This window comes from Phalacrocorax aristotelis, chromosome 10, assembly GCF_949628215.1.
Source record: "Phalacrocorax aristotelis chromosome 10, bGulAri2.1, whole genome shotgun sequence".
Lineage (NCBI taxonomy): Eukaryota > Metazoa > Chordata > Aves > Suliformes > Phalacrocoracidae > Phalacrocorax > Phalacrocorax aristotelis.
Genome location: NC_134285.1, coordinates 4,824,021 through 4,844,698, shown reverse-complemented (window position 1 = coordinate 4,844,698; position 20,678 = coordinate 4,824,021). Strand labels below are relative to the sequence as shown.

General features: G+C 49.0%; 1 protein-coding gene and 1 long non-coding RNA gene across 3 annotated transcripts in view; one reads left to right on the top strand and one right to left on the bottom strand.

Annotated features, from left to right (window-relative positions):
* Positions 1–13,079: 13,079 nt before the first annotated feature.
* Positions 13,080–19,046, bottom strand: LOC142062468 (uncharacterized). The gene is made up of 3 exons (XR_012662453.1): positions 18,510–19,046; positions 16,028–16,146; positions 13,080–14,336 (listed from the first exon to the last, which is right to left on the bottom strand). It is a non-coding gene; the product is annotated as an uncharacterized LOC142062468 (long non-coding RNA).
* A 6-nt stretch (positions 19,047–19,052) lies between these two features.
* Positions 19,053–20,678, top strand: part of FOXK1 (forkhead box K1) — a 57,760-nt gene continuing 56,134 nt past the window's right edge. Inside the window, exon 1 of one of the 2 annotated variants that reach the window (XM_075104846.1) lies at positions 19,053–19,528. In XM_075104846.1, coding sequence (XP_074960947.1) covers positions 19,143–19,528 — 386 coding nt within the window. In that variant the 5' untranslated portion in view covers positions 19,053–19,142. The remainder of the gene's footprint in view (positions 19,529–20,678) is intronic. The other variant, XM_075104847.1, reaches the window with a different exon arrangement.

The window sequence follows — 20,678 nt, the reverse complement described above, 5'->3', positions numbered from 1 at the left end:
ATTATTTACTTGTGAAGCACTAATAATGTGTACACGCCATAAAACCTGATGATGCTCTGGAGAGCTCACAGTCACCAGCATAAACACAGGGAAGACAGAACGTGCTGGAGACCCTGCACAGGGACGGCCGCCCGTGCCCCGGCTGTTTCTCTGCTTTATGCCTTCCTGAAGCATCACTTACTGCAGGCAGCCCGATTTATTCCCTGCTGACTTAGCTCCCCAAACACACAGGGTGCCCTACCCTTTAGGGTTCATCTCCCCTAATTTTATAAACATCCCTCAGCTACTCTATTGCTACCTGACCCAGCTTGTTTAGTGACATATCCCCAGCGGAGCCAAGCTCAGCAGGGGCTGCGAGACGGGGTAAAACCTGAGCCTTGCTAAACCCCACCACTGGGGCTGCGGTGCTCAGGCACAGTTAACTTGGCACAGCTGGCTGCAGGGCCAAAGTGTCGGAAGCACATGTGCGTGGCTAATGCCATGATGAAGTCCAGATACTTCAACTTCCCTGCATGATTTTTTTTTTCTTGAGGCCTTTCACATTGATGTGGCTTGACTTCATGTTGCGGAGCTTTGGTTAGCTTAGCCTGGCTTTGTGTGTTTAGACATAGCCATGCCCACACCATGTCCTCGTACCCACAGGGTGTCCTTGGCGCTTCTGCCCTTGGTTCTGTGGGCTGGGAGCTGGCTGGATCTGCAGCAGCAGCCTCCTCCTGGAGAAGAGGTTCATGGGGTGCATTCGTGGCATCCCAGCGGTACCATTTCCTTTGTTACGCCAAGCCAGTGAAATTTCAGATTAAATTAAAGGTGAAGCCTGGGATGCTCCTGGGTGCTAGTGAGGCTCTGAACCCAGAGTGATTCTTGAAAAAAAAAACGAGTAAGGGCTTAGGTTAACTGTGTGGGGTAGCTAGGTCATTCTTTGTCATCCCTTTGGGCTTTGGTAGCGAACCCCTTTTTTCTTATCGACCCCTCAAAGTGCCTGAGAGACAAGAACTGGCAGCGCAGTTAGCCTGTCTGTGAGCGGGGAGGAGGAACCTGGTCTCCTCCAAAGAAAATATGAAGCAGCTTTGGCCATATCTATTATCATTATTGGAGCTGTCAGCTGAGATTCAATACAGAGCTTTAGATAGATGTATCGAGGCCAGCTTCCACGCTGACTTACCACAGCAGTAAAGAAGCCAGCTCCTGTCTCATTTGTGCTCATTTAATCCCATTGATTTGACCGGAGCTATGGGTGAGGAGGAAGGCAGCAGTGGGCTCTGCAGACCACAGCTCAGGGCACTGGCTTGGCTCGACCCCCTCGTCTTCCCCACACCATCCCCAGGAGACCATGGAGGGATTTGGGGCCCCAGTGTCTTGTGCAAACCCCAGGACCAACATGCAGGAATGAGCTCTTCTAGAATAAAAGATTTTGCCCTAAATCAGGTCACTGGGAAGCTGGACCATAACCCTCTCATTTTCTGATTTTTATTATTCTCCCTCTGTGGTACATTCTTAAAGCTTAACTGTTTTGCTCCATCTTAAGGTTGTACCGAGAAAGGGAGACCATTCCCTATTTTAGCAGAAGTTAAGCCAATATTTCTCTGTTTTCCAGCCCATTCCACAGAGCTGTGCAGCAGCTGGTCTCAATGAAGCAGGACCACGTCAATTCTCCTGCCTGTTACAAAAATGTTGCGTCAGGAGTTAGATCCCTGTGGGGTGCTGATTTACCTTGAGTATCTATACATTTCTGTAGAAAATGAGAATATTCAGGAGAGGCAGTCTCTTCTAGGACTACAGCTAGAGTTTGCTGTCCAGATTAATTAAAGCATTGCAGAGGCTCCAAATGTGATTACCTCTTCTTCTTATCTTGTTCCAAAGTCCATGCAATATCTACAGTGTTTCAAAGTGATATGTTTTTAAAAAAATCAATAGCAGTGGAGTTCTCATTATCACCAACCTACAAATAAAGTTGTATGAGAAGCACAGAAGGGAAGACACTGGTGCGGAAACAGGCTTCGCCTTTACATTTGTGAATGGATTTTCCTTGTAAGAAAAACTATCGAAAAATCTCAAAAATTACTAATGCAAAACAAAGCAAAAAATAAGCCCCAACACCCACCATCATCACCTCCTGTAGATGAGGCTTTAAAAAGCGGTTGTCTGAGTACTCAGGTTCAGGTACTTGAGGTGAAACAGGCGTTGGATTTTGGCTTGGCCACCATATTCCAGCCTGCAAATTCTTCTGTATCTTTTTCTCCATGGACAAGGACAGTTTAATAGTAGGTCCCCACAGAGGCCCTGGCAGGACCTCGAGAGAGAGACGCGAGTCAGTTCTTTGGCCTCAAGAGCTGAACACAGGTACCTCAAATCTTCCCTTCTCCCAGGGCATGTGGGTCTCAAGTAGTTGCTGCTATTCAAACCACTTTCATTAATTGAGAGCATAGCATTTGAGATGAGGGGAGACTTTATACCTGCGAAGGATGCTTTCTTCCATCCATCTTACGGGGACCTTGCCATCGCTCCACTTGTGCCCTCCATTGCTGCCACCGCCAGCTGGACCTTCAGAGAGAGGAATGCAGCTTTATTTTACCCAAGGAAGGGCTATGCTGATCTGGGGCATCTGTTGGTGTCTCAGCACCAGGCTGGCAGGCTAGGCTGGGACCCTCCAGCTGCAGAGGGGTTCAGGCATTGCCTCTGTCGTCACATCTCTTCCAAAAGCCACTGCAACCGCCCTGTCGGCTCCAGGGCTGTCACGCAATGCCATCTGCAAGCAGCAAGGTCAGCAAAGTTGCTAGCACCCTTTTAGCCTGCTGTGATAAACACACAGTCACAAAGGTTTTATAACAGAGCTCAACACAGGATCTGCCCTTCGTTATCCAAATGAGGTCGAATTTGTGCCAGCACATAGCTATGAGTCACGGCAGGTTTCGATCGGGATTTCTGATTCCTGAACAAGGACTGATGAGGCTCCCCGATAGCCCCCATTAATCTTCTTCTCCACGAGCTCTGCATGGCTGCAGTTGAAGCGGTTTCGTGTTTGCTCTCACTCATTTGCACAAAAGGTGACAGTGCAATGGGTCTGACAGCCACGACACGGACGGGAAGGATCTTGTCGGGGTTTCGGGCCAGGGATTTCACAGCGGTCCTTTGTCATGTCTCAGCAGTGCCTTGGAGAAACGCAGCTGCAGGGAGAGGTCTCAGTCTGTGCTTGTGAGACGTGGTGCCTCGGGGCAGCTTCTCCAGGGATGACGGGAGCTGCTTCTCACCGGTGGGGCCAGGGCACCCTGTCCCTGGAGAATTTCTTAGCATGATGGCAATGCAAATGACTGCCTGCCACACTGACGCTGGTGTCCGAAAGCAGCAAAGCCACCCATGCTTTTCAGCTTCAGAGGTTTCCCGCTCCAAGTTGTGTGGTTTAGGTCTCTCCTTAGTATTTCAAGAAGCTTTCAGACCAATTAAATTTTTAATGATCGCCTCTCAGCTCTTTGCGCAGTGGCTTTGCTTCTGTCTTTGTTGCAGATTAGCTGTGTGCCTGTGTATAAACTGCCTTAAACACACTCGGGACAAGACAAAAATTCATATCCCTGCTCCCCTGCCCTCCTCCCCATGCCACACACTGCCAAAGAGAGGAGAAACCAGCAGCCCTGGGTTCACAGTCCCAGGAAGCCAAGTGAATTAGTTTTCTATTGAACCTTTCATTCTCCAGATATCAAAACACTTTGCGAAGTCAGGGCCTGTAGGGAAGCAGAGTTGCTATTTATGTGATCAATAAAAAGTTTTACACGGAGCCTTGGATGCTCACAAAAGATGGGAAAGAATGTAGCTGAAACAGCTCTTCACATGAAAACAAGATGTTTATTGGTATTGAAACACCCTGCTAGGCTGAAATCAGATGCCAAGCAATGTGAGCTCAAGCCAGGATGGTTCTCATTGGGGAGGGGAGAAGAGCAGGCTGGCTTTTTGCATAGGACTAGCTAAAATTTCCCTATCATTATGTGTAATAACAGAAGGATAAATGCACAGCATGGTGAGACGATTGAGGTTGGAGCCAAGGGGGACAGAGCCAATAACATTTTATATATTTTCCTGCCATATGAATTCTTCACACCTTGAACTACTTTTCCTTGATTTTATTCTTTTTTTTTCTTTTTTTTTTTTCATTGAGGCAACAGCCAATAAAAGAAACCAGCGGGTTAGAAACCACATAAGCAGTCTCCCACTGAGCTTTATTCCCTACAGGCTCGTTGCATCAAAGGGAAGGCAGAAAAACAGGGCGACCAAATGCTACGTAACAACGAAAATGAGTTGGCTGCTGCATGCTCTGCCCCACGCTCGGGGCAGGTCATGTTGCCTGCAGGGGCTGTTGGGCTCATGGGGACTGTGGCTGGGGTGAAGAGGACATTTCTGGGCTTTACACAAGGCAGAACAGCTCGTGCCTTTGCTTTGCACTCCTCCTTCCCCACTCCTTCAAATGCAAATACATGTCTCCTGCTGCCCCACTCCTTCCTGTACTATCTCAATTCTCTCAGAGAAGAGGTTTCTTGCTTGCTGCAATTCCTCTCTTGCTGTGTTTGAATCCCATTTTCTGGCTGGGAGGTGCAGAGAGATAATTTATCCTGTATAACTTCTGCCTGCCCCTTCATCAGGAAGGGTAATTTCATTCCACTTGCAATGTCTTCCTTTCATCACTCCACCTTACTGACCTCAGCAATCTCTAGGTAGCAAATCCGGGCCTCCTGCACACAGCAGATATTACTTCCACCTCATTTCAAGTTTACCACTCTGCCAGTTTTTGTTGTGCTCTTTCCAGCACTTTGTAATTTTGCTCCATAATAATGGGATCAGCATCTCATAATTAGTGCGAACCATGGTGCTATGTCCTGCGAAATAAGACACGATGGGAAAACACTGACTGTCCCCAGGGCTTCCTGGGATACCCCAACCCTGAAATTTCAAAGCAGTCTGGAGGGGGCAAACACAGGTAACTGCACACAAATGTAGACTATGGAAAGTGCAGCACTAAACCTTATGCTGTTGGTACGAAGCCTTGCAGTTAGCGCACAGCAATAGCAGGAACATGGTACGCAATTTTATCAGGGGCTCTGAAAGTTGGAATAAGGACTTTATGCAGGGTAAACTCAAGGCTTTTGGTAAAGGTTCATCCTTTCCCTAAACCCCGCTCTCAGCCGGTGCGTTTGCTCAGTTGGGTGGGCAGTGCAGCTCAGGGTGTCCTGCACCCGCCGCCCTAGGCACCACTTCTTACCTGTGCTTCTCTCCAGACACCTCCTCTCTCACCCTGTGCAAGCCACAGCCATGGAGCTGCTCTTAATTTCCTGCATTTCCTAGCCACAAGCAGCGCTGCTGGTAACAGCCTTTGAAAAGATACAGGGAAAGAGCATCAGGGTATAATAAGTCTTATTTACAGCTTGGAGAATCTGCATTTTAGAGTGAGACACCATTCTTAAAAAACAGGAGAGACAAAGGGGCACCTTGCAAGAGTGAGTGTTGCCTGGGCAACATCAGCATCTGCATCCCCGCACCTCCCCAGCCCTGTGCTTAGCAAATTTCCTCACTGTGGTCCTTCCCCGCACACTCAGACTTACACCTTGCTCCCTCTCACTTGCATCCACATCTGCTTCTCCAAGGTGAATGTACAAGGATTGGCACAAGAAGTCTACATATGCCGCTGGCAAGAAATGAATCTTCCTTCAGTCTTTCAGCTTGTCTCTCCTGCTGTGCTCTGCAAAGCCCCAGGTCTGCTTGCACGCAGTATGGGTTTCACCGCACACACTTGCCTTCAGATGGTGCCAGCCACGGTTGTGCCCCCCTGTTTGGAGCTGAACCGTAGATCCTGTGTATCTGGCTGTGTTTTATCTTAAAGTTACATTTATGTAGTGGTTAGGCTTGAGGACAGATGCTTTCTCCGCCCCCTCCCCACCACCACCACTTTTTTTTAACATTGTAAAAGAAAAACAACACTCATCTTCCAGAGTTGGGAGTTCTCTTGACAGCAGAACAGTGTGATGGATGTGCTAGGGCATCATTTCATCAGAATAGCAAGCCATGAGGTTGGCTACTGCCATTCATTCTTGTCATTTGAATCCTCTTGACGTGTAAGATCACATTAAAATCCTGTAAGAGAAAAGTGTTGCCTATCTCCTTGTCAGAGGAGGCTACGCTGGTTCATCCAGCCAGGCCTGGACAGTGCGGGTAGAGGGAAGCTTTTCGTTGGACCATTCATTGAAGGTGAAAAAGAAAGTGTGCAGGTACCTAATCCAGCTTCGTTTTCCAAAGGAAAGGAAGGACAACTGTCACGGCATTTATTGTTTGCAGGTTTCTCCACCACCATCATTAAAAACGTTGGGGTTTTCCTTTTCATCTTGCCAATGACAAAATGAATTTGTCTTTCTTATGCCTTTTACTCTTCTCTGTTTTGTTTGTTGTTTTTTTTTTTAACATCTTGAGCAGTGGGCTGGTGGCCAGATTTCTGAAGGTGTTTAAGCACCGACAGATGCAGCTGGGTACCTGGAGGGATTTTTCAAAAGCATCTTGCTGTAATCATTTATGATATTCTTCACTTCCCATCATGATCTCTTTCGTAGCCTCCCTATTCCTGCCAGCATTGCATCTCCTATTGCAGAACTGTGTTGGATTTTACTGCTTTTCTTACTTTTAGTCCCAGAATTCCAGGAAACTGAAAAAAAGGATTAAAAAATGGGTAAAATTTGCTGCAAATTGTTACATTTGTGTAGATTTTACTATCCTTATAAATACTAATGGGATGCTGAGAAGGTGCAGCAGAACTCCAGCATGAGCAGAGCCTTTTCATAGATGTGATCTTGCACTGAGAATTGTACAGACAAATCAACTGCCTGCTCCCTTTGAAATGCAAAATATTCCTGTGTTGCAACATCATGGCCAAATTTGCCAGTGGTTTTTGAGCATTTGTGTATTTTCTTAGAAGCAGCAGTCAATTTGTAGACAGATTCCTTGACACTTTTGCCCACTGTAAATTCCTGGGATCACGTTTGTGTTCTTATTAGTAACCAGGTAAAAAGCTGAGTGAGATTTGCAGGCAGATTTGCAGAAAGTAGCAATCAGAGTTTGGTGTCCTCCGCCGGGACAAGCTGCAGGAGCCATCGCAGCCCAGGGCTGTTATTAAAGAGCGAAAGGGTCTGCAATTTCCATCCTGCACTGCCATCTATAGCGCGGCGCGGCGCACAGCAAACAGCATTGCAAAAATCAAACCAGAAGCCAAAAAAAACCCACAAAAACCAGCTGAGGCAGCAGGCCACGAAAAAACGTTAGTGCAATGAATTAAATTGGCAATTTAGGGCCCGTGGCCCATGTTGTGTTGGACTGGGTGGGAGTGGAGGAGCTTGGGGTGTGAGTCCCACCTGCCCTCCTGTCTGGGCGTCCCTAGTTTTTGGAGGTTTGCGACACAATTTCAACCCTCCAAATCAATGCAGAAATGGCCAGCTTTCTCCAGGGGACAGCTCAAGATATCCTAATCAGAGGCATGAAACCAAAACCCATTTTGACTCTGTTGAGCAAAGGGAATTTCTTTTATTTTTTATTTTCAAACCAGATGTTGCTTTCACGCTCTGAAACCTCCAAAACAGCCGAATGAATTTTCCTCAAACTCCTCACACGCACAAAAATTCACCTTTGGGCTGTGAACAAGCTTAAGAAATCGCACTGTGATGGAGATTTTTTTTCCCCTTCCCTCTTCCTTTTTTTTTGATTTGGAAAGTTAAAAGGATCCTAAAATAGAAGCTGAGAATTGGATTAAATGTCCCTTTGTTAACTCTTAGCACTGCTCCAAGTCTGCAATTATCATTTCTTAAGTTGCCTGGCTCCCATCCCTCTTCCACTTCCAGCTGCCACTTTTTTTTGTTAAAATAACTGCTAAAATAATGCTGAGGACCAGCTCATCTCTGGCGCTGTCTGAAGAGGGAGCTTTGCTGAGAAAACTAAGAGAAAGCCCAAGTTTGGCCCTATTTCACGTGCCTCCAAAATCGGCCTGTGAAATTGGGGAAGGAGATGGAGGCCGCAGGAGCTGGGGAACCCTAAATGAGGAGGAACCCCCTGTGCTCCTCATGGCCCACCAGCATCCTATGGCCGGAGGGGCAGAGGAATGGCACAGCAGTGTTGAGTGCTTTGGGCCATTTGATATTGAAATATGTATCATGAGACCTGCGACACTAACAGAGCAGAAAAATAGCACAGCCAGCTCACCACCAGGAATGGATAAATTCCTCTCAGGCAGCTTTCCTGACCTAAATCTAGCTAGGAAGGGACATGAGAAATAAAAGTTGTAGTTAATACCTAAGAAACCTTGTAATACTGGGGAAATCTGAGATTTGTTCCCATCAGTCCTCTGCTTTTCAAGATCATCCTCAAGAGCAGCCTCCAACAGAAAGGGTGTGTGGGATGCCTGATCCCAACAACAGCCTCAGAGTAATATTCATTAATGGTCTTGCGAAATACATATCTAGCTTATTACAATCCCTTTCTGTATCATATGGGAATATCTAGGAGCATTAGATGCTTGGGAAATGTTTTCATTTACAAAGGATGAGCCAAAATCACCAGCTCCTGCTCTCACCATTAATTTTCAGTGACCCTCATTTGCGTTGATGAAGTGTCTTGCATGAATAACTGCTCCCAGTCTGAACACAGAGCACACAAAGCCCTGTGTCGGTATGGGAGGAAAGCGGGGTGGGCTTTGCTGGTGTCCACGTAAGGGATTTCAGCCACCCAAGATCACTGGAGACTGAGAGGGAGCATTTGTGACCTCTGGAAAGGGTTTGGTGAGCGCAGCCCTTCATGCAGAGGAGCTGGACAGGCTCTGTGCAGATGGATGCATTAGCTTGGCCACTGGCTGTTTTAACAGAAAATTATATGCTAAATCAAGCACTGGAAAGCAAATTGCACACTCAGCTTGGCTGGAAGGCCAGCCCCTGGCACAGACAGCTTTTCTCAATGGAGGCACGTCCACCTGCCACTGGGATTTGTCTTTAGCAATGCTGGATGGCCAGAGCAAAAGCTGGAGTCTCAAGGGCAGCTTCAGCACGTGGGTGCTGTGTTTGCTGCCAAAGGACAGATATTTTTTCAGGTTTTCCGCTAAGGAAAGCATACGGCATGGGACTGCCTGCTGGAGGCTTGGCTTAGGGTGGAAGCAAAGCAGGAGTCTTGCCCGGGCAAGCAAAGACGTTCCTGGAGGGATGAGATGCAGATTCATGTGCTCTCATGAAGGGGCAGCATCTCCTGCTCCAGAGCTGGAGGCAGGAAGGGGTAAACCAGAAACCCATGTTAGCCTCTTAGCTAACAAAATCAGCAGTAAACCTCCCCTGTTAACACCTACAGTAATTCCTCTCCTTGTTTTTGCAAGCCCAGTTCAATTTTCTTTTTATTCTTGTGCATGTATCTGCAAATAGCCGATTATTTATGTTAAACCCTGCCAATAAATTGTATGCTTCTTACATGTTCCCCTTCCTTCCCAAGTTGGTTTGCATTAAGCACCGCTGCAGTGTGCAGAAGGGGTTGAGGCAACATTTTGGTGGCCACATAAAACAAGTTATCATTTAACATGGCCCCTCTTTCTAACAAAAGGAGCCTTTGGAAGATGCAAGCACCTGGAATATGGGTATTTTCAGGACCATTAAAACTTCATTTTACTTTTATTTCTATTTAAAAGCCCTGGATAAGTGTGTTTCTTATCCAGCTGATTAATCTGAGGTTAGAGGCCACCACAGGTATGTACCTTTGTGTGCATGGAAGCAGTGTATCTCAACCTCTTTCCAAAAGAAAATCTAAAGCAAAGTGTTGCTAGCATGGAGATGCAAAGAATACCCTCTCTTTTTCACCCGAGACTCCAGCACAGGCTCGCTACACCCACTTAGGCTCCTTTCAGCTCCCAACATGCCTCCAGGTTGCCTAGCAATCCTAACAATATTTTACAAGGCCTTATTCCAAAGGCAGGCACATTTTGCTAATGCAGAATTTTAGCTAGAAGCTCCAGGAGAAGCATGGAAGAAGCCTGAGATAGCATCACTCCAATTTATTACAGCCAGGATACAGGGGGGAAAACTAAAACACCAAATTATTGTGATGGGCATTTAGCAATAGGGTCTTGCATCATACCCCGTGAGCCAGCGCGCTGCCAGGGGCAGTCTCCGTGCCGGCAGCCGACGGTAGCAACACACCTGCGTATCTGTGGATGTGCAGAGGCTCCAAACAGGCACCTCCAAAAGGAACGGGCTGCTGGCAGCCAGGTTTCCGAGCAAACATCTAATGGAAAGAAATGATGAGGGAAAGCAACTTCTCACTGAATGCAGCAGAAAGGATTCAGAGCAACCAGCTGGTGCCATCCTAATGTTGGGTGCCTCCAGGGAAGGCTGCCTCCATTGCCTGGGGTCGCACCCCAGGGTGTCTTATGCTGGGAATTAAATGGGCTGAAAGGGACCATGGGCTCCAGCATGGCTTGGAGAGCCTGGGGGCAGCTGTGACCGCTGGTCCCCCACTGCCTGGGCTTGTTGCTCCATTCCACCCCAGCAAGGCCCTTGGCGTGTGCATAGCTCCCCAAAAATCAGCAGATTCAGGGTTGTGTGCTCCCAGGTCCCGTGGCAGCACACCCCAGGTCTGCGCTTGGTGAGGTGGTGCATTAAACTGGCACTACCTGGACTGGGAGAACAGCCGTGGTAAAAATCATCCCGGCTGGGCCGTGGCACTGCTGGCTGCAGAGTGCCGCCTGGGTGGCTGGTTCGCATCTCTGCACACCGGCAACGCTGAGATGCTGAGCAGCGATGGGATGGGGAGAGGTCTGCTGGTGGAGCGGTGGGCAGGTGGAAGGAAACTGGTGGATGACGACATTCACCAAATTACTTTCTGCTCTGAGACATATGGAAAATAAAGGTACCAAAATGCATAAATCTATTTCAAATCACCCTCTCCAGCCCCAAACAAACATATAACACAGGAATAAATGAGCCCTTGGGGTCAATGTTTCTGAAGGCCACAGAGTTCCTATTTTTATCTTTTAGTTTGACTTATACAAACTTTGTCTAAGACCCAAATTTTCTGTAAGTTACTTCTAATGGTTAGGGTTTTAAAATCCTACCTTTTAAAAAAAATAACATCCTTAATTTCATCAAAGATTGCTCCATAATAGTAATCTCTTGCTAACATAAACTGAATTTGATTCAACCATTAAACCTTTACATGGTTATTATTTTGTTGATGAAGAATGACCTCTGGTTAAATTCAGCAACTGTTTAATTTCTGTAAAATATGTAGTTATAAAAAAAAAAATCAATAGATGTGTTTTCATGCCTTCTTATTTTTCTCTTCCTGTTTTTGGAGGGTTTTTATTTTTTTTGGTTTCCAGGGTACATAGGTTTGGGGGTTTTTTTAAGCAGGCAGACACATCTCCTCCTGCCTGCAAAGCAAGCGCATTAGCATGAGGGAACTGGTGAAAATTACTCTAAACAAGAGTGAGACCTATTTCATTGATTTTTTTCACTGGCCCAGCTGAAGGACAAGTAAATTGGATTTTTAAAATCCTTTCACTTTTAATACTGTATGGTATTATTAGTAATGTAAGTAAGTAAAACTGTTTATAGCAGATGTTTTTCTAAAGTTGACAGTGTGCCCTTAAAGTGACACGTGATGATTGTAAATCCAGGGTTTTCCAGCACCTACAGCAAATGCCCTTATCGCACTAACATATCCAACTGATGCAACCAACTGGAAAGGGGGGTGCGGAATGGGAAAAGGAAAAAGTTTCACAGTTAATCCAGGATTTTACTGGGAAGCATGTTTAGTGCTGGAAATATAATAAAAGGTTAGGTTTGCTCAGTGCTTTAGAGGTGTCTGCAGAACAGCAGTAGAGTCCCTCCTGCAGCATCTGCTCCCTGCTGAGAGGGTCCAGTGATCCCAAAGGGTGCTCAGGGCCCACAGAAAGCAAATATAGTTTACAAGTGCCTTTCCTAGTCCCTACTTCAAGGATAACCCATAGACAGCCAAACCCAAGGACAGGTCACAGCGATTTCCAATTTCCTTTACTGGGATGCTGCGCAGTGACTGAAGTGCAGGGCTGTTGCCACATGGGGCCTGGACACCTTGGTTGGGTCCATGTTAGGGCACTGTACTCTTTGCCTCTGCCCGCGGTCCCCTGTCCTTTATTTGAGAAAAAACAAAGCCACGTGAAGACCAGCCACAACATCCTTCCTCTAGGTCTAACCTGGCCAGGAGGGTGTCCAGCATGTACATGCATCCCTGGGATGCTCCGAGCCAGGAGCCTTGAGCAGGGTGACAAGGGCTGAATTCAGACCTTTTCCCTTTTCCCTGGCATGGCGTAGCCCAGTGGGGTTTTTTCCCCCCCTTTGGAAGGAAAACTTTTGGCATCCAGCACTTCACCAGCAGGGTGATAGGTGGTAGCTGGTTAAAAAAGAAATGGAGGCTGTCCCTTTCTGGAGGGGGAATATGTCGAAGGAGCACTTGAACACAGCCACCCCTGATGCCTGGGACAGTGCGGGGTCCAGGCTGCTGGGGCAGGCGTTCACAACACACAGGTGGTGTAGCAAGGAGGCCGTTTACACACAAAACCTGCCGTGGGTCATGGATCTGATTCCAGATCGCCCCAACCTTCCCTGTGTGGTTTCTGCCTGTGAAAATATAGGAAGGAAGTCAGGATCAGGTGTGGCCACTATGGTTTTGGCAGCACGTTACGCTGCCTGTATATCATGATGGATATATCATCATAGGTGTGAATCATGATATAAGGTTTGGGACAGTAAACATGCAGGTCCTGTGGTTTTTGTTTAAATGTTTTGTAACAATATAGGGCAAATTCTGTAGCTTTCCTGGCTCCTCTACCTTCTTGGGCAGGTTGTAAATAAAGATACTTAAGATCAGCTGCTTCCAACCCTCCAGCCAACGCATGGAGCTTGTTTTCAGCAGCGACAGGCGGTATATGCTACAGTTGCACATAAAAGTCCAAAATCATATTCCTTTTGGGCTGAAATGCTTCATGTTTGATATCAGATTTTATACTTACTTGTCCAGTTGTTTTTAGATGTTGCAAAGTATGCAGTTTTTTTTTCCTCAGTTCACATCAATGGAAAGTGAGAAAATGAGATAATTCAAAAATGACTAAAGCAAATAATTCAGACCTGGCTTGTGTTAGGTATTTCACTGAGGTCTAAATTTCAAGCCAAAATGAAAGTAAGTTAGCTAAGCGGGTTTAAACCTCAAAGGACACACACCACATTAAATTTTATTAAGTATTTTAACTGCAACCCATGCAATGGTGTTGCTTTTGTAAAATTATCTCGACAACAAATGGTCTTGTTCAAGGCTTTCCAGAATGGGCTATCATACATCATACAGTCTCTGGCATGGATTCTAGAAAAGTGACAGCATTTCTGCATGGGGAATGAGCAGATCATATAATATCTTAGGGAATGGCAGACTCTGGGCATCAGATGTTCCTAGGTCTTTATTGTATTTCAGAGAACTTGCTGTGAAAATATATTCTTGATAAGTGTGATTTGAAAAAAATCCCTGTGAAACCTAAATAAACTGTGATAGAAACATTTCCAGCATACTGGAGTTTACTGTAAACAGGACCATAGCTGATTTAAAAATGAAAAAATTTGTTACTATAGAAAGAACAATATTTCCAGGCAGTGCTGCTCTTGGGAGGGAGCTAACAGATGCAGCATCTCAGTTAGCCCCATCTCGCCAGGCACTGAGGCTGCTGCTCAGCACCCAGCACAAAGAACCCAGCACCTTGCAGGAGGGAGTCCTGACTGAGCAGGGCTTTAGCAATGCCTGCCTTGCGCTAGGTCCCACCGTCTGCATGCCTTTTTCTGTCCCCAATACTCCTCCCTTCAGCACAGCAGCCCATTGGCATTAGGAAAAAAATGGTATATGCATCCTTCGTGGGCTTTTGGGACCATGAGTGCTCCCACCACATTTCTGACTCACTGGTGCTGTTTTCTTCAACCTTCTGCTGATTAAAAGCTGTGTGGGAAAAGAAAGAATCCCTCTATCAATGTATCACCTCCTCCACAGGCAAACGCTTTTTTAACAGACCATCTGGATTAAAATCTGGCTCAAAGCCACTGTGAAAGCTTTGTAAAACTATTCTGATTGAGGAGAGGTATTTATGGGTGTCCCAGATGGGATTAGGTCTCTGCTGGGCTCCCCACACCCTCAGCAGGTCGCATCCTTGATGCCACTGCAAGCATCACAGGTGCCCTCCCGGTCAGTGATCCGTGTTGTGGATGCAGCCTCTGCAGGCAGGCAGATTTATACAGGCTTCGCGAGGTCAGGGCCAAGGGACGTCACTGGAGAGACATAAGGATCAGGTTAAAAGCACAGATCATGCAACAGAATTGAGAAAACAGGTAGAAGTCCCATGGGAAGCTGGTTTAGACACCGTGAGCGTGCATGTGTGTGACAGATACTGTCATGCCCCTGAATATGTTTCAATACAATGAATTTTATTTAACTTCTTGCAGCTGCTTGGTTAAGAAGAAAATCCTACCAGACCCATATAAGTGCAAACCCCTTCTTGCTTCTGTGTCACAGTGCTGTGATTTCCCAGAGACAGAAAGCAGAATTAAAACTCACCCAGCTGGAGCAAGAAGTGAGGCTGCTCCCGAGTGCAGGTGCATTGGGTGAAGTAGCTCCACAGATACAGGGCACACTGTTCATCACTTACATTGCTTCAAATCAGTTTGGATAAAAACCACAACAGCGTTTAAAACCTATTTGATGGCTGAGGGAAGGGAAAGGGAAAAGGGCTGCAGAGAGCTGGGCATGAATTTGAGGGAACACTGCCCTCTGGTTTTGTATTTTATCTAAGTTTTTGTGTGATGCAGGTCCTGAAGTCTCTGCTCGCTTTGCCAATGACGCACAATTTACATCAGTGGAAGCCCCATTGCCTTTAACGCCATCAGATGGGCACTGTGCTCAGGAGAAATGCTAGACTGGGCTAGCGCAGAGACAGAAGAGTCTCTTTTCCTTAGAGTAATTGCTTTCCTTCACTCTCCTCCTCCTCCTTCCCCAGGTCAGGGCTGTGTGCATTAGGCTAGCTTTCGTTGTGAGCATCAATGTGTTGTCTAGCTGCTGGGTAAATACATCAAGTGGCTCACGCCCAGTGTGCAGCTCACATCATTCCTTTCTATAGAAGCTGCTTTTCAATTACGCTTTGGTCTGGGGGTAGAACAGATTTCCTGCAGTGTCAAAGCCAGGCAGCTTCTTTGCTGAATTGGAGCTTGATAAATATGTATTCAGTCTCATGCATCAGAATAGTGAGCAACAGCCGTATGAAGTGCTATAGAAATGCAGCATTTCACTTACAGAAACTGGTTTTAAGCAGACGCCAGTCAGCAGATAAATGCAGAAATGTACCTTTTTATCACTGTGTTTGTAAGATTCGTGTTTGCCCAATGCGGTGGTATCTGGGTGACCATAACAACCCATTACATTCATTTGCCCACAACTGATAGCGCAAAATGGATTCCTACCATATATCGCTGTATTGAGACAGTCAGCGATGACACACTGCCAAACAAATATTTGACAAAGGACAGTCGGGTTTTGCACCGTGCTCTGAGTAACGCCAGTGCTATCCCAGCTACTTTCTGCTCTCGCTCTCCCCTTCCCAGCTGTTTTGTTTGAATGTTTAATTTCTCCTCCCAGTTCACATTGCTCTACTGGACAGATGCAGCAAAGCAGGGCAGCAACTCGAAAGGGCTCAAGGTGTCTCTATGAAGTGCCAGGAGAGATTATTTCTGCATGTGCACAGGCAGTCATGCTTGTACAGGGTTTTGGCATCGCACCATGTGAGTGCCCAAGCACGGTCCCTGCTGGAGAAAGCCCACAGCTGGCTAGTTTGGATGGCTGAAGATGGCCAAGGTGCCGTTCCTGCATCTGAGCGTTGCACCAGTGCCTGGGCACATCACAGGGGTGGCACAAGGGCCATGCTCTGTCCCCCCTCCCGGCCCTAGCTCCTGTGAGGGCTGCTCCTCACCTCAGCTCCCCGCAGCTCACACTACCTGGCTGGCAGCTCCCAGCCATCTGAATATTTTGGTAGGCAACTTGTAGAGTCAGGAAGTTTGGCCACACCTGCAGACATATCTGTCTAAAACCCTGCCGAGGAAAATGAACCACTTTAAAGTCAATCCAGCCATACGGGATGAGATTAATTTAATTCAAACAATTTTGAGTGCATTTACATCAGGCATTTACACTGGGGCAGCCGGCTTGACTTTAAGCAGGATTAGCTGACTGGAGGAGCGCAAAGCGTTTCCTTCTCTGAAGGGCCCTTGGTTTGATGCTGTTGCAGGGTGGATTAGTGCCGAGCAGAGCATTGGAGGCTGCCAAGCAGAGCGCTCTGTTCCTCACAGTGCAAGGAGCTTAGGGAACAGATGCTGCAGGCGCATGGGCTGGTGAGACACGATGCTAAGAACAACCCATCAGGCAGCTCGGAGGAATCCTGTTTCTGTACACCACTTGATCACATTTTGCATGAAGCTGGGGTTTATCTCGGCAGCAGTGCTGGCTTAAGCAGCAAATTTCACTCAAAAGAAATTTCCAGGCAGAAAGAAAAAGACTTTTTAGAATAAGAGTCTCACTGATTGGTGCGGTGGGAGTGTCTGAGTGGCTGCAGAGTGACTGTGACACATGAGGACATACCCATCAGCATCCCCAGCTATGCAGCCCTGGAGCAGCAACGCTGCCCTGGGTCCACCCCAAGCACTCAAGAAGCCTCTGAGCAGCACGAGACTCTTCGCAACCGGCCTCACGTGCCAGCCCTCAGGTTATTCCCTGACTGGAGCTGCAGAAATCCGTAGCCTGTATCCAATGTGGGAGAGGTAATGGGACCCAGCCCTGGCAGCGACACGCCTCTTGGCCCCACATCAGACAGGTCCACAGGGCTGCCTGCAACTCCTGTATTTAGAACCACCGCCCCACTCCTGCCCATGCCGGGGTTGGCTCCTGCCTTGCCAGCCTGCCTGCCTGCAACACATTTTCCCATGAAGCCGTGGAAACATTTACTGACAATGTCTGGTAACAGCCTCGCCCTATTTCTGATCCTTTCAGGGTCCTTCCAGTCAAATTACACTATTCTGGGTTTTAGAAAAGCCTTAGACATGAACTAAAATCTCTCCAGAACTACTTTGTCTTTGATTTTTTTTTTTTGACAGGTTAAACGCTGCTCTGATACAAGGTCTCACCTCGCCTGCTGCCACACACCTGCCTACCAGCTTGGGTCCATTTTTAAGCACACTTAACGGCGTTCTCACCCCTGTGTGAACTGGCAAAAGGCTTAAGCTAGCTCTCCCGTCAGGCAGCGTGACTCTGGCTCTCACCTACCAGATGGCCGCATTTTACTTTCTGGCCACGAGCGTTTGCTGATGCTGAGCAATTTGGGGCAGGAGGGGAGCTCAGGCAGACAAGTGTGAGCAGAGCAGCTCCCCCCTGGGGCCCAGGTTATGCCACTGCTGTGTGCCATGACCCCACTTATTTGTTCCTCGCCATCTGAGAGCACTATTTCTGCTGTAATTTAATTCCAGGCCTCCAGAGCGGCCACTTCTTGTGTCCACCTCCTTCCTTCTCATGCCCCCTCCAGGGATGCCTTTCCTCCCTCTATTGCCCTGGGAATGCAACCTTTTGCTGTGCCCGGCTTGGCTGAGTCTTGCTGGAGAGCAGACGCTGCTGCATAGGAAGAAGTATCAGTGTTTTGTTAGACAGTACTTGTCTTTCCTCCTTTCGGTTGGTATTGAACTGTAGTGGCAAAGAGCACTCTTACTGAAGATGACGTCTCGGGTGAGACGTCTAGCTCAGGTCCCAGTTGCTCTGCAGTCATTAAGCATCTCAAGGAAGATGTTCCAGGAACTTGGATGTTAACCTTGTAGTCCTGGACGAATTCCAGCTTGTTTAATTACAGACTTCACAGCTGAAATTTGCTCTTGCACTTTTGACCGGTTATGGGATTTTCCCCCCCCCACCCCATCTTCTCTAAGCTGTTGAGTAGCTTCGCTACGAGCTGCCACATTCCCCACATGAGCCGAAGCAATAAGCAATTACGGCTGCTCCCTCTCCCAAGGTTTTCAAATTCATTATGTTTTCTGGTTACTTAACAATTCAGGATTTTGCAAAGTATCACCTGCTTGCCTATACAGGAAAGTTTTACCTGTTTAATTTGGACAATCTAGCCAGTACGGAGTATACATGATCCACATACATGCCGTTGTTGCAAAGTACATGACCTTTATCATTTATGTAAGTAACATATAGTATAATTAACTCTGTGGAAAAAATATTAAAAAGTAATTGGAAGTAAGAAATTATGTCATGCAAGCTAAGCAGCCTACACACGCTCCCTTATAATGAAGGACTATGTAAGCATAAAAACACTATGAGTATGTACATGTATATAAGTACAGGTATAGGAAAACTATATAAGTATAAAGAGTGTTAATACACTTAACAGTATTTTAAACCCACACCTTTGTGTATCTGGCTGAATCCCCCCCTTTGGCAAGCCTTTGCAAGCGGTCCGGGATTAGTAAAATCGTGTTCCGACCAAATCCCCGCCTAACGCTGCGGTGGGGTTTTGGTGGACCGACATGAAGCGGCAAGGAAAGGCCGCCTCACCCCGCACGATTCCGTCTGGGAACACGGGAGGCCTGTACCGAAACGCCGGCCGCTCCCGGGGGAGGCCCCGAGCGGGGACGGTTTGGGGGTGGGGCAGGTTGTGAGGCGATTCAACTCACGGCCCCGGCAGAAAGGCAGTTTTCCGCCAGACGCAGGGGCGAGGTGGCGGGAGCCCCCTCAGCGGGGGTCGCTCCCTCAGCACCTGCCCCACGAACGGGGCCGGCCCGCCCGGGCCTGCAGGCGGCGCCGCGCCCCCGCCGAGCCCGGCGCTGCCAGCCCCCGCCCCGCGCCATAAATCGCAGCGGAGCGGCCGGGCCCGGCGGTGCTGCCGGGGAGGAACGACAAGGCGGCGGCGGCGGCGGCGGCGGCGGGCTAGGCACGGCTCGCCTCGCCTCGCCTCGCCTCCTCTCCCGCTCCGCCCCGCTTCCCGCCCCGCCGGCTCCGCCCCGGAGGCCGGCACGCTGGCTCGCTCCCTGCCTGGGAACATGGCCGAAGTCGGGGAGGACAGCAGCGGGGCGCGGGCTCTGCTGGCGCTGCGCTCGGCGCCCTGCAGCCCCGCCGCGGCGCCCCCTCCCGGGCCGCCGCCCCCGGCCGCGCCGCCCGCCGCCGCCTCCGCCGGCCCGGTGCTGGCGCGGCTGCAGGGCCGCGAGTTCGAGTTCCTCATGCGGCAGCCGGCCGTCACCATAGGCCGCAACTCCTCGCAGGGCTCGGTGGACGTCAACATGGGGCACTCCAGCTTCATCTCCCGGCGGCACCTGCAGCTCAGCTTCCAGGAGCCGCACTTCTACCTGCGCTGCCTCGGCAAGAACGGCGTCTTCGTGGACGGCGCCTTCCAGCGCCGCGGCGGCCCGGCCCTGCAGCTCCCGCCGCAGTGAGTGCCGCCGAGGCGGGCCGGGGGCGCGGGGGCGGCGGCACCGCAGGGGCTGGGCCCGCTCCGGAGAGAGAGGGAGAGCCCGCGGCCTGCGGGGAGAGAGCAGGGGAAGGGCCCGAGGGGCCGGAGAGGGACCCCTCCGCCCCGGGGAGGGGTCGTGAGTCTGGGAGGAGAGGGGCCTCCGGGGAGGAAGGGTCGGCGAGGGGTCCCTCGGCCCCACCGAGGAGACCCTGAGGTGCCCGTGGCCCGCGGAGGGCAGCTGGGTCTGCCAGGAGAAGGGCCCGAGGTGATGGCGAGGGGCCATCTCTGGTGAAGGGGACAGTGAGGGGTACCCCCGCCCACAGAGGGCCTGAGGGGAGGGTGAGGGACTGCCTCTGAAGAAGGTGGCCTTGAGGCTCTCCCCAGACCACAGAGGGGGTGGTAAGTTGGTCACAGTGGGTGAGGGACCCTCACCCGGTGGAGAGCTGGATGTGGTGGTGAGGGATATGTTCCTGGTGACCAGGCAGTGGATCCATCTCAATATCAAGAGATGTCCTCACCTTACTGGCCTTGCGGCTGTCATGACCGAGAGGGGTATGATGTTCATCAGGGCTGGAGCTTCTTGCTCTGAGGGAACTGTGTCTGGGGAAGAAGTGTGAGCCCCTCACCCCCTCCAGTGGGCTGGCCCCCTATGGTCATCATCCCCCATGCCTGCCTGCCAACAGGCTCCTGTTCAACTGGTGGCCCTTGAGAGGTTTCCAAAAGATAAATGAGAGAAGAAGGACTCTTGTCAGTGGACTTAAACTTGCTACACCCAAGGCTTGTCTTCCCTGGAAAAGGTTTAGTGGAAAAAAGTTGGAAAACCACTTTGGCAGAGTGCTTATTTTAGGGTTGGTAAGTTGGGTGTTGTTCCTGGTGTCTCTCTGGGGCAACAGAAAAAAAGAGGGACTCAAGCCAGGCCAAGGGTGATGTGCTCACCAGGACCCCCAGCGAGCGGTCACCCAAGGTGTCTTTGCTTCATTGAGGAAGGGGAGAGGGCTGCAGAAGGGTTTTCTGTGCTAGCAGGGAGGTGGTTGTCTTGTGCTGTGTTTTAGATGAACTCTCTTGCAGAAAGAAGAATGAGGTTGATGTTAATAATTTTCTTCCTTTGAAAACATTGTTTATGGTTGCT